Source organism: Sminthopsis crassicaudata, chromosome 6, assembly GCF_048593235.1.
Source record: "Sminthopsis crassicaudata isolate SCR6 chromosome 6, ASM4859323v1, whole genome shotgun sequence".
Classification (NCBI taxonomy): domain Eukaryota; kingdom Metazoa; phylum Chordata; class Mammalia; order Dasyuromorphia; family Dasyuridae; genus Sminthopsis; species Sminthopsis crassicaudata.
In genome coordinates, this window is record NC_133622.1 from 188,100,740 (window position 1) to 188,122,345 (window position 21,606).

Genomic DNA, 21,606 nt, shown 5'->3' on the forward strand with positions numbered 1-21,606 from the left:
ACACAATGATCCAAAACAATTCCAATAATTTTGGGATAGACAATGCTTTCCAACTCCAGAGAAAGAACTATGGAATATGTGTGTGTGTGTGTGTGTGTGTGTATAGTGCTTGATTTAAAAAAAATTTTCTGGTTATATATGTATATTAACTTTTTAAATACACATTTCTTTATGTTGAAAAAAAAATACAGAACAAAAGGGAAAAAAACTACGGGAGAGAGAGAAAAAAAGAAGTGAACATAGTATGTGTTGATTTACATTCAATTTCCATAGTTCTCTTTCTGGATGCAGATGGCATTTTTGGTCCAAAGTTTAATGGGATTGCCTTGGATCACTGAACTGCCGAGAAAAACCAAGTCTGCCATAGTTGATCATTGCACATTCTTGCTGTACAATGTATTCCTGGTTCTGCTTTTTTTGCTCAGTCTCAGTTCATGTAAGTCTTTCCAGGCCTTTCTAAAATCAGCTTGTTCATAATTTTTTTGTAGAACAATAATATTCCATTACTTTCACGTACTACAACTTGTTCAGTCATTCCCCAATTGATGGACATCCACTCCTTTTCCAATTCTTTGCTACCACAAAAAGAACCACTACAAACATTTTTGCACATGTGAGTCCTTATCCCTCCTTTTTGATTTTCTTGGGAAACAGACCCAGTAATGGCATTGCAAGGTCAAAGGGTATGCAGTTTTATAGTCCTTTGGGTAGTTTGAATATACATTGAAGCATACTGTTTTTACTTTTTTTTCTTTCTTGGGATTTTTTCCTTTTTGTTCTGGCCTTCTTTCACAGCATGACTAATATGAAAATATGTTTAATGTGATTGTATATCTATATCATATTACTTGCTGTCTTGGGGAAAGTGGAGAGAAGGGAGAGAGGGGAACAATTTGGAGCTCAAAATCTAACAAAGAAGAATGTTAACACTATCTTTACATGAAACTGGGAAAAATACTAAGTTAAAAAAACCTATTATGTGCCAAATACAGTATTAAGCACTTGAGATATGAAAAGAGGTTTACACTCTAATGGGGAATATAACATGCAAATATATATACAATCAAGCTGTATGTAGGATAAATAGTAAATAATTAACAGATAGGGAGGCACTAGAGGTAAGAGGGGTAAGGGAAGGCTTCCAGGAAAAGAAAGGGTTTACATGGGACTTGAAGGTAACCAGGGAGGTTGATAAAGCAGATAAAGCAGAGGAGAGAGAGCATTCTAGATAGGAGGGGGCTGAGTTATTAAGGGCTTTGAATGTCAAATGGAACAATACAGAGCAGCAGGTCTGGAGTGAGGAAGTCTCTTCCTGAGTTCAAATCCAGCCTCAGACATTGACTAGCTGTACGATCCTGGACAAGTCACTTCATCTTGTTTGTCTCAATTTCCTCATATATCAAATGAGCTGGGGAAGGAAATGGCCCTCCAGGATCTTTGCCAAGAAAACTTGAAATGGGGCCATGAAGAATCAGACATGACTGGAAAATGGCTGCATAACATTAACAAATCACATTTGGTTTCTTTGCCAGATACCCTAGATTTAAACTATTCTCAGTTATAGCTTATGGTGAATCCTGCCAATGTACTTATATTTTCTAGGCAGTCAGAGGAAACAATATAGTTTTCCCTGGCCAGTATATGCTGGGCTTAGACTTGAATTAAGGTCTTCCTGGCTCAAAGGCTGACTCACTATACTCTATTTCATACTACTGTTCACAATTAATTCTACTTATTTACCCAAAACCTTCTATCTGTGCTTTGAAGCAAAAGTGTCTTGTTATTAGCCAAGCTCAACTGTCTGAGAGAAAGCAACAGTATTTTAATCATGATGATTAAGAAATTATCTGAATTCACCATGCTACTATCTAACAGACAAAAAACAGAGGGTTATTAACCTAATAAAAAGAAATTATGTTAGTTCACTGAATCACATGGCTGTCCATGGTCTTCAGAGTGTTCAAAAGGAAGCACCAGAGGGATTTGTTTATTGAACTCAGGATGCTGAAGGTGGGGTGAGATTGAGTTGAAAGAGTAGAAACTGGGAAACAGAAGGTGGTGCTGATGGAACAGCCAACTCTTGCCTCTCCTCCTGGCCCTGTTTTTCTGTTGACTTTCATTTTCATGCTTACTATTTAAATTAAAGCCACCCTGGATGACAGATCCTCATTTCTCTTCTCCCCCCACACCTTGGAGGTGATTTGCGTGAACCACGCGGAAATATTCAGGGACTCAGCTATTCCAGTCATTGCTCTGGCCCCGAGAGCAAGGCTGCAATGCAGAGAAATGAGAAAAGTCTCTAAATTTAGGGCAAAATTCTCTCAGTGATGTCAGTAGGCATCTGCATGTGTGGGGAGGAGGAGAGCCGAGAATAAGCATTCTTTGTTGGGAGACAGGGAGGAATTTTGCCCTCATCTGTGGCTCCTTGTCAGCTCTAGTTACAAGGTGTGTGTGTGGCCTGGATGAGGCTGGAGGACCTTGGGGGCCAGGGCTGTTCTTGAATCCCCAGAGGCTTTGAGCCTCTCCTATGACAGGTGCAACTTGATTTCATAATCCCAGGCTTTTGTGCTGCAAGGGACAAGATCCTAGATTGAAACCGAGGGGAGGCCTTGGAGACAGTCCATCAAACTCTCACATTCACAATCAGGTTAAATGACTTTTCTGAGGTCATGGGGATAGTAAAGGCATATCTAATATTTGAATCCAGCTCTTCTGACTTCTAATCTTTTGCATAAAATAAATTTCTGGTTGCTAGAGAATTTTGGCACACTAAATGTGCATTTGTAAAAAATTCTATTGAAAAGGATTTCTTGGTGTACTCCTTCCCAATACAACACAGCAAGGGATGCTTCCTCGACCTGTCCCTAAACCCATTTCTGTTTTTAGAGTCAGGGAGGAAAGCAATAAATATTATAAGGGCCAGCAACTGTGCTAAGTGCTGCAGATGCTAAGAAAGGCAAAGGAAAAAAGGAGGAGTAAGAGGAGGATGACAAAGAGGAAGAGAAAGAGGAGGAGGGGAAGGAAGAGAAGAAGGAGGGGAAAAGAAGGGGGAAGAGGGAGTGGAAGAGGAGCAGGGAGAGAAGGGGGAGAAGAAAGAAGGAAAGGAGGAGAAGGAAGAGGAAGAAGGAGGGAAGGAGGAGGATGAGGAAGAAGAGAGGAGGAGAAGGAGGAAAAGATCCCCCTCTGGAGCTTCCCTGGAAATGTAATGGGAAAGACAGAATAGAAATAAATATATGCACATACAAGCTAAATACAGAATAAATGGAATAGTAATATTTGGGGGATTAGCAATTAGTATTTAATGTAATTAGTGGAAGGGGAGGACAAGGAAAGATTTTCTTAGAGAAAGTAGGATTTGCACTTAAATCTGTCTGCCTCAGTTTCCTCATTTGTAAAATGATCTAGAGAAGGAAATGGCAAATTCCTTCAGTATTTTTGTCAAGAAAAAATGAAGATGGGTTCACAACTCAATAATAACAAAAATGAGTTGTTATAAATAAGAGAAAAGCAGAATGATGTCTTTTCTTCTTGACAGTATCCTTGTAAGATGAATAAAGTACTCTCTATGATAGAAAAAAATAGAAGTCTGAGTTAAAAAAAAAAGAGAAGGTAGAATTTGAGTCGAGTGCTGAAGGAAGTCAGGGAAGTCAGGAAGTGGACGTATTAGACACAGGGTACAGACAATGAAAAAGCCTAGATCTCAGAGATAGAGTGTAATGTGTGAGCATGGATGGTGTAGTTGGATTGTGCAAGGAGGGGAATAAAATGTAAAGAGACTGGAAAAGTAGAAGGGGGCTGGGTGGTAACAGGATTTAAATGCCAAATAGAGGATTTTATATTTGGTCCTGAAGGTAATAGAGAGTTACTGGAGTTTTAAAGCGTAATGGATGACAATCTTTCATTCTTTCATTAGATCAACATTTATTAAGCACCTACTACATACCAGGTGCTGTGCTAAGAGACCAGGATATAAAAAGAGTTTGCAAAAAGCCAACCCCTGCCCTAAAGTACTGAAGGAAATCACTTTGGTGACTAAGTAGAGGATGGATTGGAGGAAAAAGAGATGTGAGTAGAGAGACCATCAGAAAACTATTGCAATGGTCCAGGAGAGAGGGTTTAAAAGTCGTTCCAGGGGGATGACTGTGTGAGTAGAGAGAAGGCAACATATTAGAGATATTAGAAAGACAGAAATGACAAGCTTTAGCAACAAGGTAGATTATGGTGTGATGGAGAGTGGGGAGGCAAGGTCCCAAGCCTGGGTGACTGGGAGGAGGGGGCATCCATGACAGTAATGGAGAAATCTGCAAGAGCAGAGGGTGCCTACTGGAGTCCAGTTTGAGATGTCCAGAGGACAGCTGAAGATGCAGGACTGGAATATGGGAGAGATGTTAGGGCTGCATATATAGGTCTGGGGATCTGAAGAGAGATGACTGAAGAACCAGTGGGTGATCTGAGTGAGACAGTCTAGAGGGAGAAGAGAAGAGGGCCAGAGTTTTGGAGGATGCCTGTAGATAGTAGATCTGGCCTAAAAGAAGTTTAAGCAAAGGAGACTCAGAAGATGCTGTCAGGAGAAGGAGAAGAACCACCTAGAAAACAAAGAGAAATTTGGAGGAATTCATCATCAGTGGGGTCACAAGCTGCAGAGAGAGCTTGAGGAAGGACTGAGAAGAAGCCCTTGGATCCCTAGGGGTGAGTTTTCCACCTGACCCTTGCTGCGGGGTGGCTAGGTCTTAGAATAGTTTCAGGATCCCAATAAATCCTCAGTGTACTCAAAAGCCATCTCAGGTCCTGCATCCAGATCAGAGAGGCACAGCAAGTGACAAGTTTCTGCCCCCACACACAATAGGACATTTTTCTTCTGAAAATGTAAAATGAGAGCCCTGACACAGCCTTACAGTATGATTCCACTGCGGTGAGGTTTCATCTCTTCAGATTAGGAAGAGAAATAAACTTGGAAACTGGCCCAAAGAGACAGATTTAAAAGGCTAGGAGCCAGTAGCACCTACTGACAAGGACATCATTTAAAAAAAATGTTAGCTGATCCTGCCTTTCAATGTTGCCACCCATGGATGTGCCAGAGAGTCTCAGTCAACATTCAGAAATCCCCAGTTGACAGCCTAATCCTTATATTGATGAGCTGTGTGACTTTGGCTAGTTATTGTTCCTTTGGGTTTCAGCTTCCTCATCTACAAAATGGACATAATAAGATTTGTACTGTCTAGTTCACAGGTTTATGGTGGGGAAAGCAATTTGTAAAATTGACGATGATTTGAAGGGAGTTCAGGTGCTGTTCCGAAAGCCAGGTCTATAAGGCTTCAAAGATCAGAGACAGCCCTTGTACTGAGTCCATTTAAATCGGGGGCTGAGGGATGATGTATACTGATCAGGACTGTGATAAACACACCAGAGTAAATAAAGGGACACTTCTGCCAATGTATATAAAATAACCCATTTGAGAAACTCAGGAAAGTGACCTTGCCCTCAACTACAGGCTGATTCTGGGTAGGTCAAGGCTTCTCTCCTCAACTGTAGATGCACTAACCCAGGCTCAGCCGAACCCAAATCCCCTTAGCTATACCCATCATGAGAGACCAAGTGAAGAGAAACACTGAGAGCCACAATGGTGCTCAGGGATTGTGCTCAGAACTCTGTCATTTAAAGTTTTTCTATTTATGTGTTTTCCCTCTTCCTCCTTCCTCTTGAGCAGGGATTCTTAACCATTTGTTATTGTTGGGAAGCCCTTTGGCAATCTGATGAAGTGCATGGATCCCTTCCCAGAATAATTTTTTTTTACTTGACTATTATAGCTTTTTATTTACCAGATATATGCATGGGTAATTTTACAGCATTGACAATTGAAACCCTTTTGTTCCAATTTTCCCCTCCTTCCCCTCCCCCCCTCCCCCAGATGGCAGATGGACCAATACATATTAACTATGTTAGATTATAAATTAAATACAATATATGTATACATGTCCAAACAGTTATTTTGTTGTACAAAAAGAATCAGATTTTGAAATAGTGTACAATTAGCCTGTGAAGGAAATCCAAAATGCAGGCGGACAAAATTAGAGGGATTGGGAATTCTATGTAGTGGTTCATAGTCGTCTCCCAGAGTTCTTTCACTGGGTGTGGCTGGTTCAGTGCATTACTGCTCTATTGGAACAGATTTGGTTCATCTCATGTTGGAGAGCGCCACGTCCATCAGAACTGATCATCATACAGTATTGTTGTTGAAGTGTATAATGATCTCCTGGTCCTGCTCATTTCATTCAGCATCAGTTCATGTGAGTCTCTCCAAGCCTCTCTGTGTTCCTCCTGTTGGTCATTTCTTACAGAACAATAATACAGAATAATGTTTTTAGGTGCATGAAATAAAGTACCTAAGATTACTAAGGAAACCAATTAGGTTGAAATACAGTCATCGAAATATTTAAAAAACAAATTTTCAGGCTGTCCTACTCCAGTGTCCAGCATAGAGTAGGCTTAATAATTGTTTATTAATGGATTGGTTGCTAAGAAAGGTGTTCCTTGCACCAGGCTACATTAGTGGTATGATATGGTAGGTAGGTCCTGGACAGGCTTCAGGAGACATAAAAATGAATTTAACATGGTCCCTGCCTTTAAGAAGTTTATGGTCTACAACAGGAGAGATGAGACTCATACACATAAGGGTGTTGGACTTGGAATTGGAAGGTCTTGATATAGTCTTTGCACCGCCATTTATTCACAATATGGCAACTGGCAAATAACTTAATCTGATTTTTGGTAAATGTAAATGGAGTAATGATATCTACATTGCCTTCCTCACAGTACTGAACTGAAAACCAAGTGTGATTATTTATATAAAGTGTTTTGTAAACTATAACTGTTATTTATTATTCAGTTGTATATTACTTTTCAAGGTCTCCTGGACTTGTCCATGGGATTTTCTTGGCAAAGATACTAGAATGGTTTGCTATTTTCTTCTTTAGGTCATTCTACAGATAAGAAAACTAAGGCAAACAGGGTTAAATGACTTCCAGAGAAACAATAAGTAGTAAATGTCTGGGAATGAATTTGAATTCAGATCTTCCCAACTCCAGATTTGTTCACTGCAACTCCAGGTCTGTTTATGCACTGGTGTATATGCACTGTAGCTGTCCTATGAAGCACTATACTGAGTTATTATTATTATTATTATTACAGATTATTTATACTCAGAAAGGAAGCCCAAAGAAAAGATTTGAAGAAAGACTTGTAAGAGATTTGAGCAGTGACCACTACCAGTGGGAGTTGGATAAAACTATGAAGATTGCTTTAGCTGAATCCTTGAACCTAGTAAGAGCTTAATAAATATTTGTGGGAACCATTCTCCAACTGATAAAGGGTCAAAGGATATGAACAGACAATTTTCAGATGAAGAAATTAAATCCATTTGTAGTCATATGAAAAAATGTTCTAAATTGCTATTGATTCAGGAAATGTAAATTAAGACAACCCTGAGGTATCACTTCATACCTCTCAGATTGGCTAAGATAACAGGAAAAGATAATGATAAATGTTGCAGAGGATGTAGGAAAACTAGGACATTAGTACATTGTTGTTGGAGTTGTGAACTGATCCAACCATTCTGGAGAGCAATTTGGAACTATGCCCAAAAGGCTTTCAAACTGTGTGTACCGTCTGATCTTGTACCCCAAAGAGATCTTAAAGGAGGGAAAGGGACCCACATGTGCAAAAATATTTGTAGCAGCCCTTTTGTAGTGGCAAGGAACAGGAAGCTGAGTGAATGTCCATCAGATGAGAATGGCTGAACAAATTATGGTATATGAATGTAATGGAATATTATTTTTTCTATATGAAGCAATCAGCAGAATGATTCAGAGAAGTCTGGAGAGATTCTGATGCTGAATGAAGTGAGTAGAACCAAGAGGACATTGTACACAGCAACAAGATTATGTGATGATCAACTCTAATGGATTTGGCTCTTTTCAACAATGAGATGATTCAGCCCAATTCCAACAGACTTGTGATAGGAGCCATCTGCACCCAGAAAGAGGACTATGGGGACTGAATATGGATCACAAGTATTTATGCTTTTATTGTTGTTGTTGTTATAAGGTTTGTTTGCTTGTTGTTTCTTCCTCATTTTTTTCCTTTTGATCTGATTTTTTTTTTTTTTTTTTTTTTTTTTTTTTGTGCAGAATGATAAATGTGGAAAGATGTTTAGAAGAATCGCACGTGTTTAACCTATATTGGATTACTTGCTGTCTAGGGGAGGGGAAGAGGGAGGGAGAAAAATTTGGAACACAAGATTTTGCAAGAGTGAATGTTGAAAAATATTTTTGCATGTATTTTGAAAAATAAAAAATTATTATAAAACAAAAAAATTTTAAAATAAAAAAATAAACATTTGTTGGATTGAACTCTGAAGTAATCACAATGATGAAAAAGTAATTGTCTCAGAATTAATGTGCCATAGAATTTGTTGTTCCTATAAAGCCTCAGATTGCTGAGTTCACAGATCTGATGGCAATGTTCATCTTTCTGATGTATGCACCACAATAAACCCCTACGTGTAAAGGTAACCTTTGCTGAGGTAGCTGTAACTTTCTGTTCTGATGCATGAGACACTCCCCAGAGCCCTCAGCCCCGCATCTAAGCTGTTAACATCACTTCCCAGTGCAGCATGATCTCTCTCCAAGTATCCCCCGAAAACTCTGAGGCAGGATGATGACCTTAATTGACCTTGAATTTAGGCTAAGGGTCTTTAAGCTGTGCTCCTGGCAAGCCCTGGCACTGAGGCTTAGTGCACCTAACCCAGTTAGATAGCTTTATGATGTGTGTCATTGAAAAGCTTCATAACAACCTCAAACATAATAGCATTTTTTCCCCAAATGTGTGGCTTGGAGATGGTTTTGGATCCTCACAGGCTGTGCCTTGCCCCGTCAAACTGGAAAGGTTTGGGGTGTGGACTCAGTGACGGAGGACTTGCTTAGCTAAGTGTGGAGGAACTCACCAGCAGAAACTCATAAACATAGTTTATTAAGGTGGAAGGGCTAAGATGTATACTGATGGAAAGAGCAGCTATGCGAATGAAATCATGGATCCTTAAAGAAACAAAGTAGAATAGTATCTAAGACGGATTATAAATCATGTAAGGAGCTAAACCATATATCAAGCGTGACATAAAGTAAATGTGCTATGTTGTAAAGGTTGAAGAATACACATTATTCATCTCCAGTGTATTTGGCTAGACTTTGTATTGATTCCAGATTGTATCAATCCATCTACCTTCAGTAGAATCCTGCCTGGAGTGGGCAAAGGATTAGCTTAACTCAATCAGAGTCAATTCTTCCAGGGACAGGGGAGCGGGTGCAGCAAAGGATTGGGTGCCAGGCCTTGGAAAAAAAAAAGCACATCACTGGAGAAAGAGGTCGTGCTCCAATTAGGGACGTAACAGAGCAGGCAGAAAGTGGCGTGGGCTTCCTGGGGTGACCAAACCAAAGGCTAGGCAGGAGATGGAAAGAGAGTTTTGAAACAGATTAGTCAAAGACAGCAGCGCACTATGAAGTAGAATGGAAGGAGTGCCAGCAGGAGGACAATTTATCTCATATACCATCTCCACTCAAGATAGCATCTTTTCACGCCTGTAGAATGCTGACTTTTCCCCCATCCTTGCTTTTCTTCACTGGTGTTGATATGGGTACAAAGTAAGAATAAAAAGAGTGGGTCCTGCTGATAATTCTTGGGGGCAGAATAACAAACTGGAAGTCTTCAGGTTGCAAAATTCTCTTTTCCATAGGCTGTCCTGTCAACCACCATTGCCCATCCTTTGGCTACAGGAACAACAATTTAAAAGGCTCTTTCTATTCCACAAGCTCCCATAGACAGAGGTGCAATTAATTACATATATTTCATACCCCTTTCTTAAGACTATAAAGTTCAGAGAGGCAAGGATTCTGCCTTTTCTAAACCTTGTGAAGTCGGTGGCTCACTAGTACCTAGCATAGAGCTCTGTAAACAATAGGTTACAGGTGTTTGTTCAGTTGAATATGTGAAAAAACATGTGTCCTTTTCAAAGTTACCACTAATGGTGGCGCCTTCGCTCAAGGTCATGGCCATCAGTGGTAGCAGCAGCATTGGCACTGGGAACTTTGAATCACCTGGAAATGGGAGGGCCTGCTTTGGTATAATTAGCTAGCCTATTTAAAGTAGCCTGAAGATGAATACAGAGAGGCTTATGTGAACTGATGCTGAGTGAAATGAGCAGAACCTGGAGATCATTGTACATGGCAACATCAATATTATACGACGATCAATTCTGATGGATGTGGCTCTTTTCAATAATGAGATGACTGATACTAGTTCCAATGGTTGTGTGATGGAGAAGGCCATTTGCACCCAGAGAGTGAACTGTGGGAACTGAGTGTGGATCACAACACAGTATTTTCCTCTTTCTGTTGTTGTTTGCTTGCATTTTGTTTTCTTATTTTTTTCCTTTTTGATCTGATTTTTCTTGTGCAGCATGATAATTGTGGAAATATGTATGCATATATTGGATTTAACATATATTTTTAACATGTTTAACATATATTGGATTACTTGCCATCTACGAGAGGGAGTGGGGAGAGGTGAGGTAAAATTTCAAACACAAGGTTTAGCAAGGTCAATGTTGAAAAATTATCCATGCATATATTTTGAAAATAAAAGGCTTTAATAAAAAAATAAAGTAACCTGAAGCTGTGACAAACTGCTGATGTCATCTAAATGAACCACTATTATTCTGCTGCTGAGGGGACACTGGATCTGAGACAGAAAGACAAGAGTGGGCACAGATCACCTTGCAGCAAGTGAGCCAAATGGGTATCCTTGGTTTTTTCCCTTCAGCATCAGTTTCTTGTGATGATTGCATGTGTCTTTTCTGGAATATATTCCTGTTCCCCTCTACCTAGGGCTTTGTATACCCCATATCCTATACAAAGTCTTTCCCAAGTTGTTAATCTGTTTTCATATTGCCTCCTTGCAGTAGAAAATAACTTCCTTGAGGACAGAGACCGTTTGTTTGTTTTTTGTTTTTTTGCATCTCCAGTGTCTTGCATAAAGTAGGTCTTTAATGAAAGCTTGTTGGGTTGTTTGGAAGACACCAAATAGTGCTCCTCTGGGCAGGTCTTGTCCATCTGGAGCCACAGAGGTAAGTAATGTGGAAATTTGGGCAAATCAGGGAGCACAGGGAGAAGAGCCAATGATGGGATGAGTGCCTGCAGGCCCAGCTATTAGCTTCTTGTTGAGCTTCTTACCAACACCATTTAATGACTTTTCCTCACTTTAGAGGCTCTGGCATTCAGAGCTTTGGGCCCATCCTTCTGAATATCCTTAATGGTCTCAAATCTTCATTCTTTAAAGGTGACTCTGATTTTTGGATGTAGTCAAAAGTTATTCAGAGCCAAGTCCTATAAAGAGAATAGTGATTAACCTGCCAGATAACGGCGTGACTACAAGACAGCAAATGAGCTGGGGATCTTGAGAAATGGGACCAATGTTTCTTCTAATTGAATTCTGAAGGCAATTCCTAGAGTAAGAATGTGGATGTGAACAATGGCAAAATCGCTGTAATGTGTCTACCTTCCACAGGGACCTCTGCTCTGAAAGATAACACTAATTTGTCCAGACTAGATCTGGTTGTGTTGGCTGTGCGTCTTCAAGACATCCATTTACAGGATGGATCTGCAGTAACTATAACAGACCCATCTATCAAGGCTCAGTTCTATTTCCTCGGTGAAGCATTTCCTGACTAGCTCAAACTACAAGCATAGCTCACGTTTCTAAATTCCAAATGTACTTTTCCTAATTATGTAACTTTGTACCTTGTATTATACTGTCTTCTTCTGTAATTGCTTAATGTGCATTTTCTCTATAATTGGTCTGTGAGCTGTGTAAGGGCAGGGGCCACGTCTCAGTTTTCTTTGGATCTTTACAGATGAAACCACAAGACATTAGCTCTCTCACCATGAAACACTGGACCGCTCCCACCTTGGGCAGGGTAGTACAGTGGGAAGAATAGTGGATTAGAAATCAGAAGGGCCAGGTTCTAATCTCAATTCTGCTACCAACTTTGTGACATCATTCTAACTAGTTTTCCTTCCCATGTTCCAAATTTCCTCCTAGTAAAATGTTGGGTTGAACAGAAGTCTCATTCAGCATATACTTCATCCCTAACTTTGTAGATGGTCAAAAAAAATCCTTAAAACTCCCAGAATGTGCCAAATGCATTACTGCCACTGTCTCTTTTCCCCTTGACTAAGTCCAGTAAACACTAAAAACTTGTGTGTCCCTTAAGCACAGAAGTTGGGGCCATATGGCACAACAGAAAACCCCTGGGTCTGGAACCAAAGGACTTGAGTTTGGATTCTGATTCAGCCTTAACTTCCCTGGGTCTCAGTTTTCTCATCTGTAAAATAACCATGACAAATGACTTCTAGGTTTCCTTTTAGATCTAAATCTATAATCCTAAACCACAGGGACACAGCTCTTATTTCAGTATAATCTAAGAAAGAGCTCTTCAACAATCAGAAGTGGTCAGCAAGGGAAGGAGCTGCCTCCTTGTCAGGGAGGTTGGAGGTGTTGGCCCAGATGAGGAATCGAAAAAGTGACAGAATCACAGGACCCAGATTTAGAGGAGAGGTCATCTAGTCCTGATGCATGAATTCCCAGATGAGGAATCGGCTGATAAAAGAGGGCAATACTCAAGGATTTTCAGTGTTGTTAGGCCATTCAATCCATTCACCTGTGCAGTTTGCACCTTAGTGGAAGGTCTTCCAAGAGTTACTGTGGTTAAAAAATTAAACAACCATGAACAACATGCTCATGAGCCATTCCAAGTGTTCATCTCACACCTTGTAAATGGCCTAGCACCGGGTTCCTATTCAAAGCCTTTTTCATTTGGTAAATCTGATCAGAGGTTACACAGTGGCTACAGCACTGGGCCTGGAGTCAGGAAAACCTGAGTTTAAGTCTGGCTTCAGACATTTGACTTGCTGCCTCAGTTTCCTTAATAGTAAAACCCCTCTCCCAGGGCTGCCGTGAGCCTCCAATGAGACAATATTTACAAAGAACTTAGCATGGTGTCTGGTGCAGAGTAGGTACTTAATAAATGCTTGTCCCCTTCTTTTTCCTCCCTTCTTATGCATTATATATTCCAGGCATTATGTGAAAAACTAACCAGTCTTCCTTATAAGATGATATCAATATCAATTGTATCTCACAGTCATGGAGCCAAGATGTAGACAAGCTTGGGAAGGGGGTAAACATCTGAACTTCTACAGAGCTATTAGGCACAGGAGGTCTTGGGAGTGTGTTGTTAAGTACAAAAGCAGGAAATGATATAATTTGAGAATTGGAGATCTGGTCCATCCCTTCATTTTACACATTGATTATTTATTGAATAAACACTTATTAAATTCTGATTTATGTCTGTGTGATGCCATGGGGCTTTGGGAAACTGTGTCTCAGATTAGGAAGATTATAGTTCAGAGTAGGACTGTGACTTGCCAAAAATTATCTACCAGCACTAGAACTCAAGTTTTCAGGGCCCCAGATCAGACATTTTCTATTACATCACATACTTCCCCATTTTTCTTATATATGTTATATCTCCTTAGCTGGAGAAAGAGCTCTCCTTCTGCACAGCAGTGTCTTATACACTGCAGAGGAAAGACAGTACAATAGTAAGTCGTGTTGGTATTGTGTCTTACGGTCACTGAACATTGTTCTTATGACCTGATAATACAGGAATTTAAAGAATTGTCACCCACATTTTATAGATGAGGAAACTAAGATAAAGAGGAAGTGATTTGCTCAAGATCACCCCAATGGTAAAATGTAGAATCCAGAATTCTTGTCTCTTGCTTTAAATCCAGTGATCTTTCCACTACTGGAATTCCATGGAGTCAAAAGACCTGGCTTTGAGTCTTGCCTCCATGACTAAGCAGCTATTTGACCTTCGGCAAGTAAGTCATTTCTGGGTCTCAGCTTTTTCATTTGTAAAATGGGAAACATCACAGGGGTGTTACGAGAATCAAAGATTACCTGGATAAAGTGCTTATATATCATTCAACAAACACATAGGAAAAGTTAAACAACACAGGATCCCCGTCTATGTGGAGTTTATAGTTTAGGAGCCCAACACTATCCACTGTATCATCTTGCTGGCTAATGTAGTAAAACAGTGGGTTAGAACTTGGAATCAGGAAGTCTCATCTTCATGAGTTCAATCCTTACTGGCTGTGTGACTATGAGCAAGTTACTTGGCCCTCTTTACCTCAGTTTCCCTATCTATAAACTGAGCTGGAGAAGGAAATAGCCAACCACTCCAGTATCTCTACCAAGAATACCCCATGCACAGTATTAGTCTGCTATAGTGCACAGGATCACAAAGAGTTGAACATGACACTCCATAATCTTTACTGAGAAAACCCCAAATGGGGTCATGGAGAGTTGGATCCAAATGAAAAAAATTACTGAAATGAGAAGTGCCTTCAAGGAGCGAGGCAGCTGGTTTTAATTCTTCAGTGAGTTCTTAAAGGAGATGGACCAAGGGCTTCAGAGACTTGTAATTAGGTAATGGTATTCTGGTAAATGTTTAACATGGCTCTTGGTTTGAGAGATGGTAATGTATGCTAGTAAACACACTATTAAATGTAATGAAATATAATAGTAAATTTATTATAAATATAATATTAAATAAATATAAAATTGTTAACATTTTCTTCATCACTTTCTTAAGTGTGGATAAATAATAATAATAATAATAATAATAATAATAATAATAATAATAATAATAATAATAATAAATTAAGCCCTGATTCACAGTGTCAAGATGTAAATGCTCACACTGAAAATTTAATAATTGTGAGCTGGTTCTAGCCAGGTCCAACATAGTCCCACACCCAAGAGAACTTTCCCATGCTGTCGATACAAACAGGAGGAAAGGCACGTGAAATTGTGCCTTGTTTTGTCATTTTAGGAAGAGTGGGGTCCCATCCATTGTGGTGTGAGGATAATACAACTTACTTTTATGTTGATGCTACTCACTTCAACAATGGCTCAATCCAGGTTTTCTTTACATAAGAAGCATCATAGATTAAACTCCATTCATCTTTTATCCATGTGGTCAAATTTATGACGTTGAAGAAAAACTGGAGGAACTGAGGAAAGAATATTGACTTTTCAGTTATTGCATATGAAATGCTTGACTCAGTCATTTCTATTGTCTGAATTCCAGTTTGCTCATCTACTCATCTGGCGTTTCTTCCTATTGATCTCTTACACTTTTAGAGTCAAGAATCTAAATTCATATCTTTGTGCTGATATTTATTATCTATGTGACCTTGGACAAACCATTGAGGCTTTCTGGGCCTGAGTTTCTCTAGCAGTGGTGGCATTTTTCAATCTCAATATTTTTGTGAGGAAAGCATCTGTAAGGCTTAAAATCCGATGCAAATGGGAACACTTATTATCTAAGAATATTGTATTTATTTCAGCTAATCAGGGAATGGAGTAGGTGACTGCTTTTAAAATTGTGAGGTAAAGGAGCACCTCCTCATCTAGAAATATTTCCCCGAATGATGCCTGAAATTCCATCTTAGTAATGCCTTCCTTTGCTTTAAAGTAATTCTTCTCCAGAAATACTGTAAAAATGCAAATTCCCTGAGGATAGGAAAGTAATTTAGCATATGTGCCACAAAGAAAAGAAGTAGGAAAATGATTCACTTTTCCATAATGCCACGGGTCCAAAGCAGGGGTATCAATCGAAAAGAGCTACTTTATTATAATGCTACAATGGGCCCTAGACACAAACATGGTTTGGAGAACAGTAAACAAAAATACTCTCGAAATGCTTTTTCAGTAACTATGGAGAAGGTGGTTGGAGACATGAGCTGCTTTGAAGCACTGGCTTGTCTGGAGAATCATATCATATTTAGAAAGATACAAACACATGAGAAATGGCAACAGGATGTTAGATGCTGCTGTTCTAACGTTATCAGTTGACAAGTGTTATTTCTGCAGAGTTTCAACAGGGAGTGAGTCCTGACTAAAGACAAAGAAGCAACAAAAGTAACTTCAGTCAGGGAGATTGTCAGGGACGGAAGATATTTCTATCAGCAGCTGCTATCAGAGACTTGGGAAGAATTATACTGCCCTGCAAAGCCTCCCTTGAGTCTTAGCTATGGAGATATGGTAGAGGAGAACCCTAAATAGAAAATGTGATTAGGTTTTTAAGGACCTGGTTAGTCTCCTCTTAAATGCAATGAAAACTGTTCCAACCTTATTTGGATGGCCTGAGAGAAAGGAGTTTTGTATCAAAAGAGGGATAACCATAAGAAGCCAGGGACTTCATGGACAATCTTGCCTTTGATTCAGAAGTTATGAATGTTTACTGTATTTACTATGAAGTTACTATGTTTATATTTCAATTTACATAGAAGTTACTGTGTTTAGCTTGAGCCTGAGTCTAGACATTACTGGCCTCTATTCTTGAAAAAGCTCTACAGTTGGATTTTATTGACCTGAAATTGTTCACGGTTCTGGCTAACTGTGAGTTGATTGTTGATTATCTGCTAGGTAAAATCAACATGACTGTAAAAGTTGTAGTACACAGAGCCCTATGCGTTGCATCTATCTTTACATCCGTGGAAGATATATTTTTATATCCTGTGACAAGAAGGGACTAAATCCATTAACACAAAAAAGTGAGGTTGAGTGCCTGAGACTTCTCCCAGAGACTGTGCCATTGGTATATTGGCCACAAATGACTAACTGGCAGATAGAATAGATGCAGGATGACAAAGCATGAAACATGATAAAAATCAAAAGAGAGAATTATGAGGTTGAGAAAATGGCAGAAGTTGGAGCCTTGCCACAAAATACAGGATTGGGCTGTGATCTCAGATGGAATAAGAGAGTTTTCTTTAGGTAGTTCTGCCCAAAATCTACAACATTTTTGGTCTATGGTTTTACTGCTAGGGAGTACTTGAGATGTTGAAAGAAAGTTATTAAAGGAAGTTCTTGAGAATTATTAAAAAAAATTCTCAAAGAGGCTTGAAATCCAGGGTGCAAATAACAGCCTGCTGAACTTAAGAGAGCTCGCTGGGGTCGGCATGAGCTTTTCTAGTTCCTGTCCAAAATGCTACCAAGAATGATGCGATAGATTTTCTTCTATAACTGTTGATGCTTGGGTCACAACCACATCCTTGGAATTTTCAACCAAGTGGAAGATAAAGAGACTCACAACCAATTTGTCATTTAACTAAAAGACCATTTAAGAGACATATGTTATTTGGCCATGTTTTAGGGGTCAGAAGAGCAAGGAGAACAACAAACAGAGGTATGAGAGTCACTATTACCATTAGCCACAGGCTAAAACAATGCTACAAAATCTTAGGTGTCCTGGAAAAACTCTAGATATTGAACAGGTAGAGAGTCACTCCATATCAAGAAGTGAAAAAACTAGATAATTTGTCTGTAAAATCTCTCCAGAGAATGGCCAGGGGCCTGCAAAGTCAATGCATTGCAATTATATATCATCTAAAAGGTAGTCAGCCTTCCTAGTGAATAAGAGGAGGACAACTTGAGGTTGTTCTTGAGGTTGAAGTTGAAGAGTCTGTTACCCAGAAGGATTGATTTGCCAGTTACAGAAAGACTTTGGTGTCAGATTACGGCCCTTTTAGGAAGAATCTGGGTCAAAATTTGGATGAAAGGAAGCCAAGTTTTGGTAACTCCTTAGGCACTGAAGAAGCAAGAAAAATGTGTCCTAGTCTGGGGAAAACCTCTGCTTGGAGAAGCTAGATAACCCAGAATCTCTCCTTTCCTGCCAATATATAAATATGGGATCCAGAAGAGAACAACAGAAGCCACTTAGATAGCCTGACTCCTTAGTGGCTAGAGACAGCAACATTCATAAAACCAGAGCCATCCATATGTCAAGTTCAGGGGCTAGCAGCTATTAGTCCTGAGAATACTAGCTCAGCTGTGGAATGAGACTGAGAGTGTAGTCGTGACAGTGAATCACCACAGACGTCCCTAACTTATCTGACTGGCGATGAGGCAAGAATACCCCCCCAAATAGTCTGGACATGTGCCATCTTTAGGGGAAGCTAGTCTCTTGATAAAATAGTGTGTATAGTAAATATCTGCATTACAATGCTTACATATAACTAAATAAATATACATAACAAATAATTTATATATAACTAAATACTTACATATAAATGGTTGTACATGGTCCTGTGGATTTAGTCTACTACATACCTATATCTACTTAGGTGTTTTATTTACTCAATGCAATAATTTAATATGTACCACATGTACTTTCAAGTAGCCTAAGTATCTTGATCCTTCATATATACTTCATATATAAACACCGTGTAATTTTATGGATCTAGCAGGTAGGTATTACAGTGGATAGAATGGCAGATCTAGAGTTGGGAAGACTCATCTTCCCAAAGTTCAAGCTCAGTCTCAGAACTTTACTAGCTGTGTGGACCTGGGCAAATCACTTAATCCTGATTTCATGAGTTTTTTCATCTATAAAATGAGCTTGGGGAGGAAATGGAAAAATAGTGTAGCATCTTTGCCAAGAAAACCTCAGATGAGGTCACAACGAGTCAGACACGACTGAACAACAACAATAAAAATATAATGTGTATCTACAGACTCAATGTATATCTAGTATAATTCGCAGGGACTGCACATTTTATAATCAAGGAAGGATGAAGAAGATATGCGTGATGAAGGAGAGGAGCTTTTCCACAATTACATGGGAATTCCATGGAATTGAGGGGAAAGGCTTATTTTTTAAAATAAAGCCTTTTATTTTCAAAGCATACATATGGATAATTTTTCAACATTGACCCTTGTGTTCCAAATTTTTCCCTTCTTCTACCCACCTTTGCCCCTAGATGGTAAGTAATCCAATACATGTTAAACATGTTTTAAAAACATATATTAAATCTAATATATGTATACATATTTATACAATAATCTTGCTGCACAAGAAAAATCAGATCAAAAAGGGAAAAAAATTAGAAAGAAAACAAAATGCAAGTAAACAACTACAAAAAGAGTAGAAATGCTATGTTGAGACCCACAGTCAGTTCCCCCAGTCCTCTCTCTGGGTATAAGTGGCTCTCTTAATCACTTGTCTTTGGAACTGGCCTGAGTCATCTCATTATTGAAAAGGACTTACTTTTCCATAATGCCACAGGTGCTGATTGGAAAACAGAAATACAAGCCTATAGAGAGAGGGAGGATGGTAATCACAGTCCTTATCTTTGAGATTACAGTGCTGGTGCCCAGGGCATTGACTGTTGGGCATATGCCAGAGTAACTGGGCCAAGCAATGTGGGAGTTGTGACCATCTTACTGTTTTGTTCAGAAACGTGGCACATGAAGGACTAGAGTTGATGTGTTTGTAGACACAACATTCAGACTTGACTTTTGCAACTTTTACTCCATTGTTCATGTTGTGAATAATTTATACAGAACCAGGGAATGATCTCTCTGGGGACAGAAAAAGAGGATGGCCCTGTTTTCTTGCTACAGAGGCTTAGATATGAATTCCATTTGTATTCTTTACATGGTTATTATTCTTTATGTTCAAATTTTTATTAGCTTTGTTTTTCCTGCAGACATGTTAACACAGATTCTCCTAGGGAAAGAAAGCCACTAATCAGTAAAATTCAAGGGTTCTCTGATTTATCAAGGTCAGGCCAAACACAAATCCCCTGTAAAATTTCAATCACTTTCCTCCGCTTTCAACTGTCCGTGCAATAATGAAAGAGGGTTTTGCCAACCCTGTTTTTCCCCCATCTGTTTTCTCCTCTCAGTCCTGCAATGAATGTCCCAGTCTCCTGAAGTTAGGAGGCTTCATTTCTCTTCTCATTCAGCGGGCAGTACAGGTGTAACAGCTGTTACTTATCCAAGAAGAGCAAGAGAGATGGGATTAGCCCCACCCACTCTAATTTAAAAACTCTGGTACATTCAGCTTCCTGTGAGTGACAAATTGTATGAACCTTTTTGGTTGTGTTCAGACCCTTTTCCTTACTTCAGCTTTCTATTTCTAGCTGGTCCCAGACTCTCTAACCATGCTTTATTCCACTTAGTCATCCAAGAGGTGTGGGCATCTTGCCACCTGCCCCTCTACCAACATTACCTTTCCTGCCAAATTGCCAGGACAATCTACTGCCCTCTGAGACTACTCATAAGCCCTGGCACTACTTAGGGCAAAGCTCCTGTCCATCTATCTCCTCTTAGTGGAATATAAGATCCTTGAGGGCATGTACTGTTTCATTTGTATAACCCCAGTACCCAGCACAATGTCTAAGCATAGAAGATTATAAGGGATACTTGTTGACTGATCCTTTGACTATTTTTTATTAACTTTTGCTTGGATGGTTGATGTCTGCTCACTTAGATCTGGTAGACTTCTTGTTACTATGTTCTTCATGTCCCACCCTCTCCCCAAGGCATTCTCATTTACTGGTCCTTTTGCCAGCCCATTTGCTTTGATGGTAACTGACTTCTTGTTATTCTCTCACCTTTCACAGAAACAGTGGGAGGGAAGAGGGAACCAGGAGAGAGCACCAAGCCTCCCATTTAGACCTGGGTTCAAAAACCAGCTCTTCATTTTACTACATGCATTAACTTTGGCTAGCTACTTCAGTACTCTGGATTTCAGCTTCCCTCCTACCTCTAAGTCTTATGATTATTTGAGTCTTCCTGTTTCTCTGATGTCATCAGTCACCCGTTCTCTAGCCCTAGTCCCAACAAAGAACCAAGAGACACAGGACGAGGTTAGAACAGATGACCTCTAAATTCTTCCCCAGCTCAACATCCTGTGATTCTGTCAGGGACACACTTCCTTTGTTCCAGTCCCCAAATGGACCGGACACAATAGGAAACACATAAATTCCTACAAGAAGTCACTGGTTTGTGTGGCACATAGTAGTACAGGGTAATATTTAAGTCCTTTATACCTTTAATATGCTGCAGCTAACTCCTCAAAGCAATCTGGGAAAATCCCCGTTGTGCTCAGTATTTTCTAAGGTGATAAATCCCAGCTACCACCTCTTCCTTTCATTCTCTTTCTCTCCTCCATATTTAGTAAGGCTTTGCCAAAGATGATCTCAATACTTCTGTGGGAGGATGGAAAGCACTGAGAATGCCAAGCATCTGCAAGTTTAAACTGAGGGAGAATATTCTAAGATCCTTAGAATCATCTTCAAGACAGTGTGATCCGCCAATTGTTCTGGAGACAGCAGTGGCCTCGACATGCTGACTCAGCATCTCTATGAGACATAAATTTGTCTTATTGTACACTCTCCTAAAAGTGATTGCTCTGAAAATGTCGCAGTATTTTCAGGACTCCCGCAAGGTCTGATTGCTTTTGAGGTTGCTTCCAAATTCTGCTGTAATAGCTGAGACATGGGAAGAGAGAATGGTTCTGACCATGGGTTCTGAAACAAAAAGGGTTATGTTCCCAAAGAATAAAAGCTTCTAATGAGCAACATAAAGTTGAAGTACTTAAGTAAAAGATCTCCTATAGCCTGGCAACTAAGGGAAGCC

At 39.6% G+C, this 21,606-nt stretch overlaps 1 protein-coding gene across 5 annotated transcripts in view; it reads right to left on the reverse strand.

Moving 5' to 3' along the window:
* The window catches only part of CFAP99 (cilia and flagella associated protein 99), a 175,910-nt gene that overhangs the window by 68,707 nt on the left and 85,597 nt on the right, over positions 1–21,606 (reverse strand). For all 5 annotated transcript variants that reach the window (XM_074276858.1, XM_074276854.1, XM_074276857.1 and 2 more), the window contains one exon: positions 15,076–15,188. In XM_074276858.1, coding sequence (XP_074132959.1) covers positions 15,076–15,188 — 113 coding nt within the window. The remainder of the gene's footprint in view (positions 1–15,075; positions 15,189–21,606) is intronic.